Genomic DNA, 18,269 nt, shown 5'->3' with positions numbered 1-18,269 from the left:
CACACAGATGAGAAAAAAATATCTACTAAAAATAGAAATACCCACAGTGCTGAAGGTGTCACACAGTTGCAGGTTTTAGGATTGTGAAAATGCAGCTCCATCATGTGTGGCCAAATGGTATAGTTGCATGATAGTAAAAAAACAGGGCATGAGTTTATGCTCTTTTCAAAATTAATATATTAAGTCAATGTTATGTATGTAAGAGGAAATTGAGGAGCAGCCATATATTTTTAAATGTAATTTTCATATTTTCTTCCTTTTTTAATTTGCCTGTGTCATAATCATTGGCACCATTCTTATCCGGATAATGAAGAGTTAACTATGTTAACCTTGTACAAGTAGATTATTCTTAGCCTCTGGGCTCAGTGTATTTCTAAATGCCAACAGAAATGAGGCATGTGGGCATTACCATGATGGATACCACAGAATATTTTATACAGATATATATGTAAAAGTTTATATACTTTTGCTTGATGAACACTCACGTCATAGAAAAGTAAAACCAAAAAAATTATGACTTTAGTATGTAATGAAAGATTTAAAAATTGCCCCTTTTCTATCAAGTACTCTATGCCTCTTACTGCTAAGTAGATAAAATCTCTAGAGGGGAGAGGACAAATTTATAACAAGATTTCATGATTCAGATCTGAGATGCTCATCTATCTATGGCCTAATACATAAATAAAAAGAAAGCCTTCATTCATGTAAGTGCTATATATATATATGTCATTTACACCTCTGTGTGAAATCATTAGCATCATATTTAGCACAAACAATAGCAATTACAAGAAATGTAATATTTTTAAATGAAAAGAAAAACAATTGAGAGTTTCAAAACCTTGCCCTACTCGGAAACAACGCTTGATGAAATGAGATCTCTCCTAAATTATGCATGAGGATTCATGAAGATTTATCATCTCCTGAAATCACCAAATGAAAAAACAGATGGGCGTGAGTCAAAATCCAAGGTACAAACATGCTGAGAACTGGGTCATATCTTTGCATCTAGTTAATTGCTTTATGATGGATAAAAAAACCCCAAACCAAACAAAAAACAAACAGGATTTGAACATGTGTCAGATGAAACGGTAATCCTCTGCCAGACTTGGGGATTCCACTACTGATTTCTGTGCATCTGCAACATCATGCAGAGAAACTTTGAACTTGAACATAGTGCAGTCAGAAAAGAAAAAGAAAGATAAAAATTGGAGGTCCGTATATGCTCCATGAAGCTTGCACACTCAAGAGTAGTCAAAGGGTCACTTAAGTGAAACGGTTATCTTCATATCTGTTTGCCTTTTTAATGTTTCCCTTAAATGATGAGTACCCTTTGCAGATACATTGACTGTTGTTCTTCTCGGACACTGGTCTAGAGGAAACGATGTCTTTCCCTAGATCCTTAGGGAGATTATTATCTAGAGACATGCAGTGAGACAGATGTTTTAAAGACTTCTAAAACCCATGGAGTTTTCCAAACTAAATTAGTACTCCTTCTGGTAACAGCATTTTTAGATATAAGCTTAGCCTTTGTCAGGTCTACCAAAATTAATTTAATTTGAAAAGTGACATCCTATGTAATTCTATTGTAAGGCTTACTAATACCCTTCTAAATAAATTGGCTGTTGTATTTCTAATTGAATATATACTTAGAAGTTAGCATAAAAATAATTACATTTTGTAGAGCTTTAACTCCAGTAACTCGACAAAGTCATAAGAATATATTGACTCATTGTGCTTGCTGAAAATGAAATTTTCATGGTGCAGTAAATATTCAATAAGCTTAGTAGTTTCAGGAGGAAGAGGTGCTTAATCAAGGGATTAAAAAAAGAAAAAAACCTAAGATCTAATTGTAATGTTGCTGATAACAACAAAAACACAGCTGAGCCCACAGAAGTGCTGAAAATCTGACAATTAAGCTTTGATTATCTGACAAAACTCAACTATAAATTGCAAGCATCTCTGCTTAGAATGAGAAAGTAAAATTCGTATGTTGTCATGGTAAAACTGATGTCCCCTTGAAGATCCTGACAAAATTCCTTTGTGGGGAGCATTTCATTTCTTGCCATCAGCAAGCTGAGGTTTGTTAAATAATATGTATTTTCATTTTGGAAGGCAATAAATGCAAGAAGAGATACTTTTTATCCTACAGGAAGCTTGTAATGCACCCCAGTGAAGGCACTACAGGTTCATGGTTTATAATGTGATTTCTAAAGTCTCTCTGGTTGATCAGTCCTTGGCCCATTCATGGCTTCTAAGTGGTAGAGCAATAGGCCTGATATGAAATATTTGTAATGCTAGAATATTATTATATAAAAAAATGTTGGAAAATAATATTGAAAAAAATATTTTTTAGTCACAAGTAAGAGCAGGGTGGAGTTCTGCAGCTCTCCTGCCTAATGCAAAATGCTAGGTAAGAACTCCACAAAGCACAGTGTACACGAATTACCAACAGCTGCTCACCTTTCAACCCCAGTTTCCAGCCAGAACCTATGTTCATGCATTGAACATTAACATTTCTAATGAAGTCTTACCTTATTTTGTCTGCAAAGTAGGGATCTTCCTCTTGTACTTTTTCTTCTACTGGGCTTGACAAATCCCTGAGGACTGGCCCAGTCACAGCTCCACAGTCAGAGATTCAAATATTTGTTAAGATGTAGAGAGTCCATGTGAATTAGCTAGTTATATTTCTCCTTCACCATGTGACAAAAAACCTCTTTCCAGAAAAGTAATTTCATCTCTACAACTACAGTACATTTTGGTGAGAGGGGAATGAAGGGAGTGATGTGGGGAGGCATGTCCCTTTTGGGTGGAGCTCTAAGACAGTCTCCAAAAAGCTAACTAGTGTTCTGCATGACTGTAGGGGACTTTTCCTGAAGGACCATTTGCCGTGTGGAATGGGAACTGGATGGCTAAGTTTGTTCTGCTTGGTGGGCTGGCCCTGCTGGCTGACAGGGCAAACTTTAGGAAGCTTGAATCTCTCACTCTTACAGTGCCTTTCTGCCCTGCTGCCACATAAGGCTGGAGATTGTATCTGTGGGGCAGGCAAATTGTATTCTGTAGATGTTTAAACAAACCAGACAGCTGCACAGCTCTTACTCATGTTGGTGAAAAAGCCTTTACTATGCCTTTGCAACAGTCTCATAGTATAACACAATAAAGATTTCCCTTGCAGTAGAGATACATTTATTCCAAGTTAGAGACCTGACTACATGTAAGAGCTATGTATAAGAGTTTTCAGAGCTAACTCAGCAGGTCCGCAAGAAACACATTCCTCTTGATATTTTGTGATAACTCTAAATATTTATACTTACAGATGCATAGAAAGAAGCTCTGATATAAATGATAACTGCACCTGCATTCCTGCAGAACTAAGTAATAAATTCCTTCAGTCTCATTCATGAAGGAGTAGGTAAATTTGGAAAAGAAATGTACTGGAAAATCTTTTTCTCTCTGATCACCACGTACAGATCTTCTCAACAGTAATTTATCGGACAGCTATATTTGGATATGTGAGAGATTTAAGTCCTTGCTTTTGCAAGTCAGCAGTTTTTTTTCTCTTCCTCACTTCATTGAAAGGATGAGATAGAGATATTTTTGACATCAGCTTTCCATGCAATACATACAAAGTTCTATATGTAGCTAATAATTTTCATTAAACATTTTCTTTTTACTAGGAAGTGTTTATAAACAGCTCTAATGCCATTAATTTTATTGTATTTAAGAGAAATAGCTTCTAGGTTGTTGGTTTTTTTCATTATCTTGGTTTGTCTCCTCCCCTCAAAAAAAGCCAGAGGTTTCTTTTAGGGTTCTTAAACTGAAAGTAATTAATAATGTAAGTAAATTAACTGCTTTTTTGTAATATCAAATACAGTTCAATTAATATTTACATTACAGGTAAAACATACATGTCTAAGCCTATAGATAAATTAAAAAATAAACTTGCAGGCATATCATCAGAAGTATGTAAATTGGTTGCAAATCATCTCCTTTCAAGAGATGATCACACTGTCACTTCACAAAGAGTCTCAGCATTCCACATTACTGCTGCCTAGGCAAAGTGGCTATTACTGTCCTTTCCCAGGCTATAAAATAACTTGCAGCTAAGCTTGGAATTAAAAAAGTTAGTTCTTCAATTCTGGGCAGAGCAAAGAGCACATCTATCTATGCCCTCTTTCCTTCCCTGTGCTCTTCTGTTAGAGCTCTAGAGTGTAATACCCTTTTGGGCAAGAGTAGCTTTTTTACCCTGTGTTAATTCAGCAATGCAGACAAGAGCTTCTTGACCCATAGCTAGGATTCCAGGTGCTGTTGCAAAAAAATGAATGGCAATGCATTTTATTATTTTTTTTTTAATGCTGTTAACTAAAGTGTTAGAAACCTGCTTTGCAGTTTTATGTTTGGAGTTTGAGCTACTACAGACAATACATTCTTATCTTTATTAATATCTTCCCTCATATTACTTTCAAATGAACCCTTTATTATCAAAATATCTAAACAAAAATTCCCACAAAGCAAAACCTTGGAAAATGTCACTTTTTAAGTTGCTAGCAAATCTTTGGATCTGTATGTATGCAGGGTAGCACAGTTAGTAAATTAATCTCACCTCTGCCCTGATGTTCTCACCTGCACAGGTCTCATCATCAGAGAAACTAAGGCTAAAATCCTTCTGTTCTTCATTTACATGGCAATTTGTTGATCCTTACAGTTAGTATATTAACAGTTCCGCCTCAGAATCCGCAAAGGAATTCTCCTAGGGGCAATGGCAGTGGTAAAATATCTTAAAATCTGTAAAAATCTCTGTAAAATAAAGTATTGCTTATTTGCAACACCAAGATATCAAGAGGACCAGGTTTTTTTATGAAAGCTGTGAAATATGCTACATAAAGACTGCCTGCTTAACCACCAGCAATCTGCAAGAGTGGAGCTTTTTACTGCTAGATTCCTCACTAAGAGTCCTCTCTGCTTCTCAAAGCTGAGCGAAGCAATAGCTGATCCCTGGCAGTCGATACCTTCCCTGCTGCTGCTGTCTCCCCCACTCCAGCAACCTAGACAATTTTAAGCGGCTTCTACCTGTTCAAATTCAGCTTCCTGGTAAAACAAGGCAGATGCATCAACACAGATTTTTCCTTTAGTATTTCTAATTACAAATGAAAGGATAATTGCAGAATCACAACAAAATCACACTAGTTTTCATCTGCTTAGCTTGTGTAATCACACAGAGAATGATTATGGAGTTCAGTTTGGGTCAGTATAGGCTGTTGCAGTCTACACAACATCTGTTTCTCCTTGTCTTCCATTCTAATAACATCCCTGCTAGTTAGATAACAGCTAAGTATGCTGTCCCTCACTACAATCCTCTCCTTGCTTGCTCTATAGATCTCTCAATATCGTCTGTTCCTCTACATTCTTACCTAAGGAGCCATTGTGCTGCTTCCTAGACCAGGATGCTGCCTTAGCCAGGCAGCCATAGGATAAAGAGTATTAATACTTTATTGCCTTGTCTTAGTTTTCTAATCCATTAATCTACAACCTAAATAACATTTTCCAATATTAATTTTCTCTAGGTGTCATTTGAGCCAAGCAAGTTGAGATCCAATCATCTTTGTGAAGATTTTGTGGGGGGCAAATCAACAAAAGGGGATATTTTACTCCACGTTCTGTCTTAACATAATAGCAAAACAAGAATTTGCAATATAATGAAGGCTTGATGAAAAAAAGGAATAAAAAGTAAAAAAGAAAGCTAGTGTCTTATTGGGAAAGCCCACTATGTGTTTAAAGTTACAGCAGATTTAGTATAAAACATAGGTCTTCAGATCTGACAGGTCTTTTTGAAGTGCATGACATAAGGAAATCCTAAACATTAGCATTTTTATTTACAGCTGTCTTAGACCTGACAATGAAAAATTATTTAGAATAATTAGGCATAATTATTTTGGCCGGACCTGGCTTGTGTAAAACTTTATAGAATGCAGAAAGCAATAACATAGTCCCACAATTCCATATCGGTTTGTTTTATTGAAAATAATAAATAATTAACTTTAAGAACTGTCACCTGGAAGTAGGGAAGAAGCATGAATATTTTCCAAGGCATCTGAAAATGGAAGAAAGTCTGAAAATAAAAGAGCCTTGAATAATTTCTTCATTTTTATATAGAAATTATTTTCTGTTCTGGTAGCAGGAAAAACTTCTCTTATCAAGCCCCTGCTCTGTTGAAGTGCAGGAAAAAGTATAAATAGATAGAAAACAGGAATGTACACAAAGGACATTTATAGAATAAACATGTATGGCACACTTGTGCTGTAGAGGAAAAGAAAAGCAATTCTTAGTCGTCTATAGAATGCAATATGGCATTCTAACACTCTAGGATCTCTACCTATGTGATGAGTCTGAACGAGGCAGTGCAATCAAATGTGGAGGCAGATTTCAAAATATATACCAAAGGCTTTTGCAGGTTTAAACTGGATTGAGAGATCAATTTGGACATGTAATTTGAGCAGCCAAGCCACGAGCCTTGAAACCAGAAGTAGCAACTTCGGAGAAATCCTAAGAAAACCTCCTATTACACCAATGTTTAATAGGCACTAATGCTTTAGCAAACTGGTACAAAGCCCTTCAAGGACGGCAGTGTAACCCCGGAAGAAGGTACTCAAAGAGATGGAGGCTTCTCCAGGACTTGGGTGGATCAAGCTGTTTCTGTAGTGCTGGCGATAATTCTGTTTCAGCTTGCTGGCTGGACTAAATAAACCCCAGTCAACATTTCTACAATTTAAAGTACAACAATTGAGGCTTAAAGAGTCTGATGTAATTTCTAATTGACTGAGCAAGGTCATTACACACAATATTTGCAATGTTCAACAAATTACACTCTCTAGCATTTCTGTTGCAGAAGCCTTGTGGAAAGATCACCGTATTATTTTATGTCTTGGGAGTATTCCCTCTTAGGGGATGTATACTGAGAAGATTTTCCCTCTACGTGTGGCACTGAGAATTTCTATTATGGCTGCAGAAACTGGTCCACATACAGTTTTTTCACTGATATAAAAACTGCTCTGTGGAATTAATGAACGGTATAGTTAGCACACTGCACTTAGACACAGCAGGACCCTCAACTCTGTCAAATCTCAGGGGCTTCATCCACACACCAGACTTCTACATTTCACTTGAAAATTGCCCAAAATTTTTGTCCTAGGTACAAAACCTTGGAAATGTATTAATAGCTACATAAAATCCTCAGGGTCCCTTTACTAAGGACCTTTCATCCCCCTTTTTTTTTTTTTCTGGGCTGCAAGTCCAATGGGGTGTCTCAGTCCTGGGGTATTTTTTGATTGCTGAAATGGTTCAATCAGAAGGCAAAGTATGGCGCATAAAGGAAAACATAATTTAATCAAGGAACTGAGCCTGTACAAAAGAACAGCAGGGAAGAATGGCAGAATAAAATCTGCTAAGGCCCAAAGCAGCTGAGATACAAATTAACGTTAAACTAAACTCAAGGGAAATGTTTCAGTTCAGTTCAACAGATGACACTTTGGTTTGGCACAGCTCCATCACAAAAAAAGTGGTTTGGGTTTTTGAATGCAAAACTGACTGATTTCCACAAAATTATATTTTATGGATATTTAAAAAATTAAATTTATATTTTAAAACCTGACAAGATCTAGTATAAACAGGTCTTAAATGAGGGGTTATGATAAAGAAAACCTTCCCTAGAAAGGAAGTTTTACATATAAAGCAGGTAGAAAAGTAGGGTGAGATTTTCAGATAAGCCTTTATGAAACGTTCATTTGCAAACATAGCTCTTTATCATGTGCAGACAGGTTTCCATACACATCTCTGGCACATGTGCAGGTGACTGCTGCTGTGCATATAAAACCCCCTTGTTGTAGTTAAATTTCTCCATGACTCTTCCAATAGACTGAGAAATGAGAGAAAAACTATGTGGCTCTGCTTGTACCGTACTAAGAATTGTATATAACTATGATTATCTGCAAATAGGATTTTCTCTCCAAAAACTAGATTAACTTTCCCTTCCTAATTATACTTACTCAAAAGTGTAACCCAATAAGCTAAAAGAAAAACATTTCTTTCGTAAATATTTCACACTATAAACTTCTCTAAAGTGGGCCTCATATACAGCATTCTACAACAGAATTGTTTTAACCATTCGGATAAGGTATCCAGCAGACTTTAAAGAAATATTTTGTAGTTGTTTTGAAGCAAGTAAGTATATTTATAATTTCTTCATGGTCTTAATGAATTTATCCATTTTAGTTCTCACAAGGTTAGAAATTGGAAAATGTACAGTGTGTGTACAATAAATAACAATACAATAACAATAAAAGCATTACTTTTACTAAGAAGTAAAACTCAAAAGGATTAAAATACGTTGCAAATATTTAAAAGCTTTTAAGTGCAAGGTGTTCTCCGGGGGTTTAAAATTTCCGTTTCAACCGCTGGAGAACATTTCATCAGCGCAAAGTGCTTCAGCTCAGTGGTACATTCTCATCTTTTTAAAGGATGTGAAATATCCTTGCAATTATTTGTGAGATTATTACTTTGAAAAGTTTCATAGCTTCAAAGTAATGGTCTTGTTTTGGTCACCTAGTTTATTCCAATTTATTATTAGTGTATGACAGTCCAGGGCCAATTGTTTCACATAAGCGCTGCAAAAAAATAATGCAAATGAATTGGCTAAGTCTCTTAGATACTGACAACCCAAAATACTTCACGAGAGTTGTAACCATCAACCATATCCTTCATCTATTAAGTAGAAGTGAATTTTCATTCAGATTAACTCACTTCCCACCCCACTCCCACCATACAAAACAGGCAGGTATGCATGTTCTGCACAATAACGGGCCTTCAATCCAAACACTCCAGGTCAACAAATCATTATAATTAATTTTATTAAATTGAAGATGTCAGCACACATGCATGACACATTTAAAATTATTTTTCTTTAAGTTGCCTATTTAAACATTAGAAAAAAAACATCACTCCAAAGTAACAGGTTCTGTCATTACTAATAATAAAAAATTAAGAATACCAATACTAAAAAAAAAAAAAAGGAAGGAGACTAAAAGAGAGATTAAAATCAAACTTTCAGCTACAGAGATGACAGCTTGAAATGAACAATTGATCACAGCTAGTGAATGATGTCCCATGCAATTTAGTCAGCATGAGGCTTGTTCCTTCCCTGGAAGGATTCATAAATTTGTACATGCCAATCCTGACCTGATGGATGTGTGTGTTTGGACTGGTGAAACGAGACCGATATTTTATAGTAGAATATAGTTTTCTTGGCCAAGAGTCTTGGAAATTTACAAGTAGTCTTTCTAGCAGTGAACAGTCTTTCTGGCACTTAGTTCTATTAATACAACAAAACAAACTGAATTGATGTTCCCACCCTCAACAGATGCCATCAACACAGACCAGGGTGTGCTGGGCACCTGGGCTGAACCTTGTTGCCTGCCTGGCAGCATGAGAACAGATGCCAGCAGCAGTCTTTACAAGACTCCAGTCATAGTTCATTATTACTCTCAATAAGCTGAGTACTTGTTGAATTTACTAGAAGCTGTTTTGCTATAGATCCAGACTCAAACTCCAGAAAATAGGTCTGGAATCTAAAAGTAGGTACATGCACATGCATGCCTCAAACCCTTCCATCACCTGGTTCAAAAAGCTGATCAATTGCTTAGTATTATAGTTTTGTTCTGTGTCTTTTGTTAGCTGATTTACCTGGCAGCCTCAGTACCTAGAGGTCTGTGATGACACAAAATCTCAGTTTTCACAATGTTTTTAAATTGAGTTCCTGGCTGCAAATTTTGCTAAGAATCTGTTGAAAACAAGAGTCTCAGAGTGTTCAAAAGCAGACTGGCAGTTACACATTTTTTAAATCTCAAGGGTTTTGTTTGGGTTTTTTGTTTTTACTTCTTTTTTTTCTTGAGGGTTCCTAGCATAAGCTTGGAAAAAGCTTCCTGGCACTGAAAACTTCCCATGCTGTTGGACTCAAGAGAGTTACAGGGCCATTACTCTCTTAAAGAATACTCCGGCTTGATGTTGCCTAACTTTATTTTTGACAGACTGGAGCTACCTGAGGATCACAAAGGACTTGAACAGAATTTAGGAATGCAAGCCGAAGAGTGTAACCCAAAGGTTGCATCTAAGAGATTAGACACCTACATTTTGGATAGTCCATATCAGCCACCTTCTGCATCACAAATGCCACCAACTTTTCATGATTGAGAAACTCAGAGAAAATCTTCTATCTGCACCCAGTGGGGATCTTTCAGCCACCTTGTCCCCACATCTAAATTCCCCTGAAGGACTCTATGGGGAAGGTAGTTGTGATATTTTCCTCTCTCACCCACCACTGTATAACTCAAGCCTATTTAATTGCAGAAGGAGGAGCAGGTGGATTGTAATTTCACCTAATATCTCACTTGCAAAAAGGAACATTAAAGACTTCAGACCTCTGTTTTCTTCAGCCTTGCAAGGTCCAAGCCTTCCTTGCTAGCTTAATCTGGATATGGGAGACTCTGGGTGGAGACTCAGGCACTGGCCATTCTTCTGTTGAAAGCACATCAGTTTGGGAAGAAAGAAAACAACCAGAACTCAAGAAAGAGACCTGTCCAGGAAGAACACCAAATGAGGTAATCCATACACCAGGATACAGTGCTCTTTTAGAGATTTGCCTTTTACCTATATCTTCCATACCTTAGAAACAAGTTCCAGTGTCCAAAACCCATGCTGAAGACAAGTGAAATTCAGTACCAAAGCCTCTCTCTCTTTCTGTGACCAGAAGAACCTACTTCACATCTGTGCTCTAGTTGTAGGCAGCCCCAAGCAGCTTGTGCAGAATGAGAGGTGTGCATGAACTGCTGCAGAAAGGGGCAATCCTTACTAGCACATGTGCAACACTGAGCAAACATAGGAAAACTTTATGAAGCTCAACATGGTTAGATTTATCAGTTTGGATCAATGTTATTTGAGGGGTTTCTATGTTAAATTCCATTACAAGTTACATTCATGTCCTTCCGCACTTGTGAAGCCAGCTTATAACTTCCCTGCAGCCCAACATGAGGCACATAAAACCTGAGGTAAATGGCCTGAAGGCATAAACCTCTTTTCAGCATTCCCTACTGGTTCCACTCAGGTGCTGTGCTTCTCATTCTGCACCTAAATCTGTCACCAATTGCTCTGAGAGCTAATTCAGGGTGTATATCCGTCACAAGGAGTCAGGCATCCAAGTCCCTTTAAAGGCTCTGTCTGCAAGCGTGTGATAAACAAAGTGTTTGTTGGAAGTTTTATATTGCAGAGTATGTGAAAGTGCAGGTGTTCAGCCATATTTGAGTTCTTGTTTTCAGAAGTGCTGCAAATTACAAAACTAGCAGAAAATTAGTAAAAACCTGAGATGAGAGTGGAGATATTTTACTGAAATGAAGGTTTAAATAGCTGAAGAATACCCTTTACTGACCTGATTTTGAAGTTTCTCCCAAAGTAAATGCATACACTTTATTTTCCATAAAAGCAAAGGTTATGGTTTATCTATCTATCTGTCTATCTATCTATCTAATCTATCTATCTATCTATCTATCTATCTATCTATCTATCTATCTATCTATCTATCTGTCTGTCTGTCTGTCTGTCTGTCTGTCTGCCTGTCTATTTTATGACAACTCTTTCATAGTCAGAAGGTTGTAAGTGTTACTGTGGTGGACTAATAGAAAATTGCAGCTTAATTTCTGGTGGACAGGAAGCCTTTTTTTTTTTTTTTTTTTTTTAGGCAATTACAGAAATGATACCTGACAGCTTTGATTGTCTCAGGGAACCAGCATCCTGACTCTTGGCCTTCTCCTAATCTCTTCTCTACACTAAAGACCACTGAGTTTCAACAGCTCATATGGTTGTCACAGAATGAATGCCTGTAACAACAGGAAAAGTTTTCAATATTATCTTTTTACTGTAGAGATAGATCAAAAAGCCATTCCTCCTATTTGATAAGAACTTTTAGGTGAATAGCTCAGTATATACTAATTCAAAACAGCAGACAGCAAATAAAGAACCTATGCCTAAACCTGATACCCGTTAAACCTATAGAAGGAAGAGAACCAATGTTCTGAAGTCAATGGAATTAGAGTGGTAGGTAGAATCAGCCAGGATCCTCAACTCAGTCTAGTCTCTGCTTCATGTCAGCTAATGGAAAACTAACCTTATTTTTACAGGTTGCTGAATATCATGCCATGTCTTGGGGAAACATCTGGTTCACCAATTAGAACAAACCGGGGGAAAAAGATGGAATGTAACAGAGGGATCTGAAAAAGCTAGAAGGGAAAAGCAAGACAAGGAGCATAATACCATCTCAGGTGGGTGGGAATGAGCAATCCAGGGGTCATGTTTTTATCAGACGTTAGAGTTAAGCTGCTGCATATGAAACAACCATTTCCTGAGATGGGAGAACTTGCTGAGGTAAAGGCTTCTAGGTCTGAAAGCAGTGCCCATACTGCATATCTTCCAAATGCCTCATGTAATCAGTTGAAATACCAATGCTAGGGCTATGCAAGAGTTGCAGATTTTAACATTATACCACACTGGTATATGTCCCGATGCCACCATGTCAGTGTTCTTGAATACTATTCCCAGACACCACATCTTTCTTATTTTGCAATTGTGGCTAAATTAGTGAATGCAACAATCTTTTTTAAATATTTGCAATGAGATTGTTGTCTGAATAAGGATGAAAAAATGAAATGAAGTCTTACTATTTGGTCCAGCAAGAACAAAGCAAATACGTTATAGTGGAATAGTGGGAGGTGTCCCTGCCCATGCAGGGGAGTTGGAACTCGATGATATTTAAGGTCCCTTCCAACTCATAAAATTCTGTGATTCTGTGATTCTGTTTTTCAGTTCTGGGTGATTTCATAGGGAGAACTTTATCACTCTCATTGTTCCAATTCAAATGCAAATTAAACACCTCATCTGTTTAAGTTAGCCAGAGAAACAGATACACAGAACCAAATGCTGCCCCCACTAAAGTCAGTGTTGTGAGATCTGGGCTATGGTGCATATCTGATAGCACAGCAAGGTCCAAAGTATCATGCAGTATTGCAGCTTTAAAAGGTTTTCTTTACATATGAGCAAAACTTCAGTCTGGATGTTTTGCCACAGTCTCTCTGAGGAAGCACTGCATGGAATAAGGAGGTTGCTCAAAGCTTTTTTGTTTCCCTCTGCCTCTGCGACACCCCCCAAAAAAAAAGAAAACATAAAAACCAAAGAAATCTTTTCATTCTGGGCAGAGGTTTTCTTTCCTAGAACAAACCCATCCCTGTATTGGAGCTGTTGTATGCAATTGCAGCGTCTGCACTCACGATACAATTTCTTCAGGCAGACACCATCTGACACACTCTAGTGAAGAAAAAAACCACAACATACTTTCACATTGTCTTTAATAAAAATTATAAATTTTGTGTTATATTTTTTAATGCTGTTGATTAGAAAGCCTCCTAATGCCTGAAATTAACTTTATATAATATCTATTGATGAACACTTGAATCTCCAGCTTTGGTATTAATGTAATAAAAGTTTAAACATCAAAACTTATAAATACAAGACTAATGATCATACTCTACTCCTTTGCCTTCATTAAGAAATCTCTTTTACATGCTCTTTAAAACTGCACAGAAGTTTCCAATTAAGGCTTTCACACAGAAGAACAAGAATATCCTCAGTGCCTTACCATAACACTACCTTGATTATACCTCAAAGCAAGATCCTGTGTGCATTATTTGTTTGTGAATGATTAGGATCTCCAGATCTCATTGTCCTTTGCTAAATGATTCATCCTCTCTTTAATATAGTACCTACATGGATGTCGTGAACAGACTGGTCATTTGAAATGTTCTTAAGGTGCAAAGTAAGGCTAGCTAAATATAATCAGGTGCGTACCACCCGAATAGCAAAAATAACAGCACAGAGAGAGCCAAGACTTAACTTCATTGTTGTTCCACTAGCAAGTAGGTTGCATGTGAAATTAAACAATCTTATTTTCTACTCATATATGTAAAACATAAGCTTAAACAGACTTTTAATCAGCATTGAAGTGGTCTTTACAAAGTAATAGTTTCATGCCCAGTATCTGGGGATTTCTGAGCTCTTTTAAAAAAAAATCCAACCCATAATTATAAATACTTTAACATTTTGAAAATGTTTTCTTTAAAAAAACAAACAACCCCCCCAAAAAAAAATACCCAAACCCCCAAAATGTTTAACCTAACTAGAGAGAACTGTAGAAATAACCATTCTAATAGATACAGAACTAGTACCTGTAGAAGCTTTGCAGGAGTCACTGAAGGATCATTTTTATTATAAGTTTATAATATCTAAATAATTTAGACACTATATATAAAGGTCTGCTTTCCAGATAAAAATGCAAAAACACACTTTTGAAAAAAACCCAACCAAACTAAAATAAAACTGGGCTGTAAACTCAACAGTTAAGCCTTTTTGCCAGGTAGAAGGTTAAGGCTGAAGAGTACACATCACTAATAAGTGCCTTGGCCCATCCAACAGGGAGATGCACTGACTGCAGCTGTACAGGGAAGGTCACTGAGTCTCACATACAGATGAGCCAGTGGTGAGAGGCTTTTGAGGAGCAGTTGCTTCCTTGGAAGCCTGCTAGAAGATGATCAGTGTGGGATAACCCAAATACAACACTCTCCACTGAGATGAAAGTAGGACTTATGTGAAATGACTCTTCTCCATTTGAACCGGGATTTGTTCTAACAAAGTTGCTGGAGCACCTACTGCCATGGAGGACAAAACTGAGGGGAAAAGTTAATGTTTTCATAGCAATAAATGCCACGAGCCCCAGGGCATATGAGGATGAATTCCTCAATGCGGCTCTGGCTCAGGGAAAAGGGAGAGGAAAAGGCAGCATGGGGAGTGCTGCCAGCAGCACCACCTGGGGAGCAAGGATGCAGCCCATCCTCGTCACTGGGACTCCAATGAATGCTTTTGAAATCAATTATCATTTGTGGCCTACATAAGCTGACAATGTCTCTTCATAGTAACTACCCACTGTAGAGAGTCTTCTTTTTATTATTATGATCATTATTATTTGGATTTGTTTTTCTGTTAGGAGTATTTGACCAATTTGTGCACAGTGTGCTTCCTTTGTATATTCTCCCCTACAGCTGCAGTCTTTTCTTTGAGAGGTTTACACTCTATGAGGAGTTCAGCAGCAGGTCACAGATCTAGTTTACAAAGGGAAGGAGAAATAAACAACAAACTAAAAGAATAAAAAGACTCCACAAAGCTTTTGGTAATCTATGGACAAACTGGAGAGATGTATTTATTGGACTTTCTTTCTTCTTTTCCTCTTCCTGATCCAGTATCCACACCTCATCTGAGGTCAGGCACCCTTAACATACTCATCATTTTTCCATCAGACTTATTAAATGTCCTTTATGCAGTTAAGACAGAAGAAAGAAATTAAAGGACATAAAAAGAGGACATACTGCAGCTAATAGATTTAGGTTAAAGGAAAATACAATAGAATAAAAAAGACAGAATGTAAGAAACCAGAAAGGAGAGAAAAATGGATGCTTGATATTGATATGGCATCTGAGAAAGACAGCAAAAGAAATGTACGTCTACAGTAAAAGCGGGAGTGTGACCCATGTGGGAAGACGTGCAGTATCAGCTGTTGCACTGGTGGGTAACACACCTTCAACAGTGTACAAGCACCTGGTGATGCCAGAATCCTATACAAGATATGTTTCCCCACTGCATAATTTCACATGGGTACATCCTTTGGAAAAAATAATAAACCTTTAACAAAAAAGCAAAAAATGAGTCGATCTGGAGCATTTAATGAAATCAGAATGAAGGCTGGGATGGAAACCAAGTATTGGACCAAAATTGAGTATACCAAAAACATCTATCCACTGATAAACACCTCATCTGCTGTGCAAAATAGCAAACCTGCAGAACAGGTAGGTGGCATTTCCAAAGGGAGTTTTTAACTTGAAGGCATTTCAAGGTCTATCTGTTTCAACATACAGTAGGAATAATCAGTACACTCGAGGGAATGTATCTGTTGAAGATTTTGCCTAATTTGCAAAAACAAGATGATCTTTCTCATCTACTCTTCTACACAGTCTGCCTCGGTCTTTCTTATCAAGATCCTCAATTTCTCAAACACTGACACAGTCTTAAAAATCTTGGTGTTTTCCACTTTTTTTCCATTTTCTTGTAATTTTAATCCCCTTTCCAGATTGACTTGAAGTTCATAGCACAAACCTGTGCAGTGAGAATCTGCCCACAAACTGGTCTTTATTTTGTATAGAATAGTTTTGCTGCCACAGCAGCCACAGGTAATTTGGGAAACTGCTTCAGTAAAGATTTTAAACAGCCAGTGACCATCCATAAAGGAAAAAAACCCCAAACAACATAACTCCCACCTTCCATCACTTCTCCTTGCTTAAAATCAGGAAATTAGAACTATGCAAATGAAATACATATCAAAGCTCAAACACATAGTATTCAGAGATTAAAGGTGAATTCTTTCTTCTTGTCTAAGTAGACTAAAATTTACTTCTCAACTTACAAATTTAGAGAAGACTTCTTAGGAACCACTGTTTCAAAATCATGAGATAGACAAATTGTATTGAATTTATAAGAATTGGTAAAGATTAAAAAAATTTGGGTGAAATTTTCTGTCCTTTATTTGTCAGGCAGCTAACTTACAAGAAATATGTACATTCAATATACATCCTGCTTGCTAGAAAAAGATGGAATTCAAGCAATTCCTTTTCTCTTCGAACAACACTAAATAATTGTATAAGATTAAAATGAAAAGGAAACACTGAGTGGCTTTTACATGTGTTTTTATATATTTACACCTATTTATATGCATACACACATGTATAGATAATATGTGTATGTGGTGGAAAAAAGAACTTACCTATGTCCCACGTAAGGGGGTTATTCTGTTCCATCTCCCTTTTCCCAATGACATACCAAATGCAGGCCATCCAGTGTGCAAGCAAGGCAAACATGGACATGAGAAGCGTGAGAACAATTGTGCTGTGCTGAGAGTAACGATCCAGCTTCTGAAGGAGACGCAAGAGGCGCAGCAACCGCACTGTCTTTAGTAGGTGGACAAGGGAAACCTGGGAGAAGAGAGAGAGAAAGCCACTTGTCAGCAGTTGACTTCCTTCACAGAGTTCTCTTGTTTCAGTGAAAGAAAAGCTCTCTTCTACAGCTCAGTGAATTTTTGCCCACTCTTCATTCAGTTGCATAGCTGCATATTATGCTTAGCATGAATCTTAAGACAGAAGACAACAGCAAAGCAGAGGGTTAAAAAAAAAAGTATTTACTTTTGCTGTGTACACACATATTTTCTATTTGAGCCAAACAAACCTGAAATAGAGGGAGAGTTTTCATTTTTTCATTTTTTATGTAAAGTTTTCTTTCGGATTTAACTTTAGAAAAGAAACATAATTGTCAAACTGACCAAGGTTAATTTGATTCCAATAATGAAACCACAAAATAAATGTCTTCAAACACAAAAGGAATTTCAGTTTTTGCTAAGAACCAAACACTAGGCATAACTATGAAACCAACTTAATAATTAAGCCTGGAAGAGGCAATAGTATATAGCATATAGTTTTCAGAACAAGGAAGCAGAGAAGTGAGCAGAGACTCAGGTTTGTTCTTCAGATTTAAACCTGTGTTCAGGGGCCTGGGCATATTTTACTGCTATGTACAAAGTCAGGGTCTAAAAAAGCTTGTATTAAAATTTCTAACACTACTTCTTAAATTTCTTACCTAACAGATTTTTGTCTTTTAAGTGTGTGTTGCAAAAGGAGCACCTGTTCTGCTCAGCACCCTAAGAGTTTATGAAGTATATGTGCTCTGGCCTCAGAGAAGATGCAGCAATGCATAAAGCGACCAGTCCCTGGATGACCCCATTCCCTCCTGAGAAACCTCCAACCTACAACCACACCAGAATGTACACAGCTCCCAGTTTTGCATGAAATACATTTGGCTCATGTTTCAGCTGTTAGGAAAAAAAAAATGCAGATTATGATAGCAAATATGTTTGATTTAATTTTTTGAGGCTTAAGTAGGCATAATTTTCATTAACTGTAGTTTTTTTTTTTCCCCTTATTAATGAGACATTAGGATCAATGCCTGCCAAGTAGCTGGCATATCCTGATACAGGATAGATGTATCAGCTAGATAAATAACATCAATAACATCATAAATATATA

General features: G+C 37.0%; 1 protein-coding gene across 1 annotated transcript in view; it reads right to left on the bottom strand.

The window, feature by feature from the left end:
* The window catches only part of KCNH8 (potassium voltage-gated channel subfamily H member 8), a 185,631-nt gene that overhangs the window by 50,333 nt on the left and 117,029 nt on the right, over positions 1-18,269 (bottom strand). Inside the window, exon 7 of the mRNA XM_051612214.1 lies at positions 16,958-17,165. Coding sequence (XP_051468174.1) covers positions 16,958-17,165 — 208 coding nt within the window. The remainder of the gene's footprint in view (positions 1-16,957; positions 17,166-18,269) is intronic.

The sequence above is a fragment of the Apus apus genome, chromosome 2 (genome assembly GCF_020740795.1).
Source record: "Apus apus isolate bApuApu2 chromosome 2, bApuApu2.pri.cur, whole genome shotgun sequence".
NCBI classification, from domain to species: Eukaryota; Metazoa; Chordata; class Aves; order Apodiformes; family Apodidae; genus Apus; species Apus apus.
The sequence above is the reverse complement of the archived record's forward strand: the minus strand, read 5'-3'. Positions and strand labels throughout refer to the sequence as shown.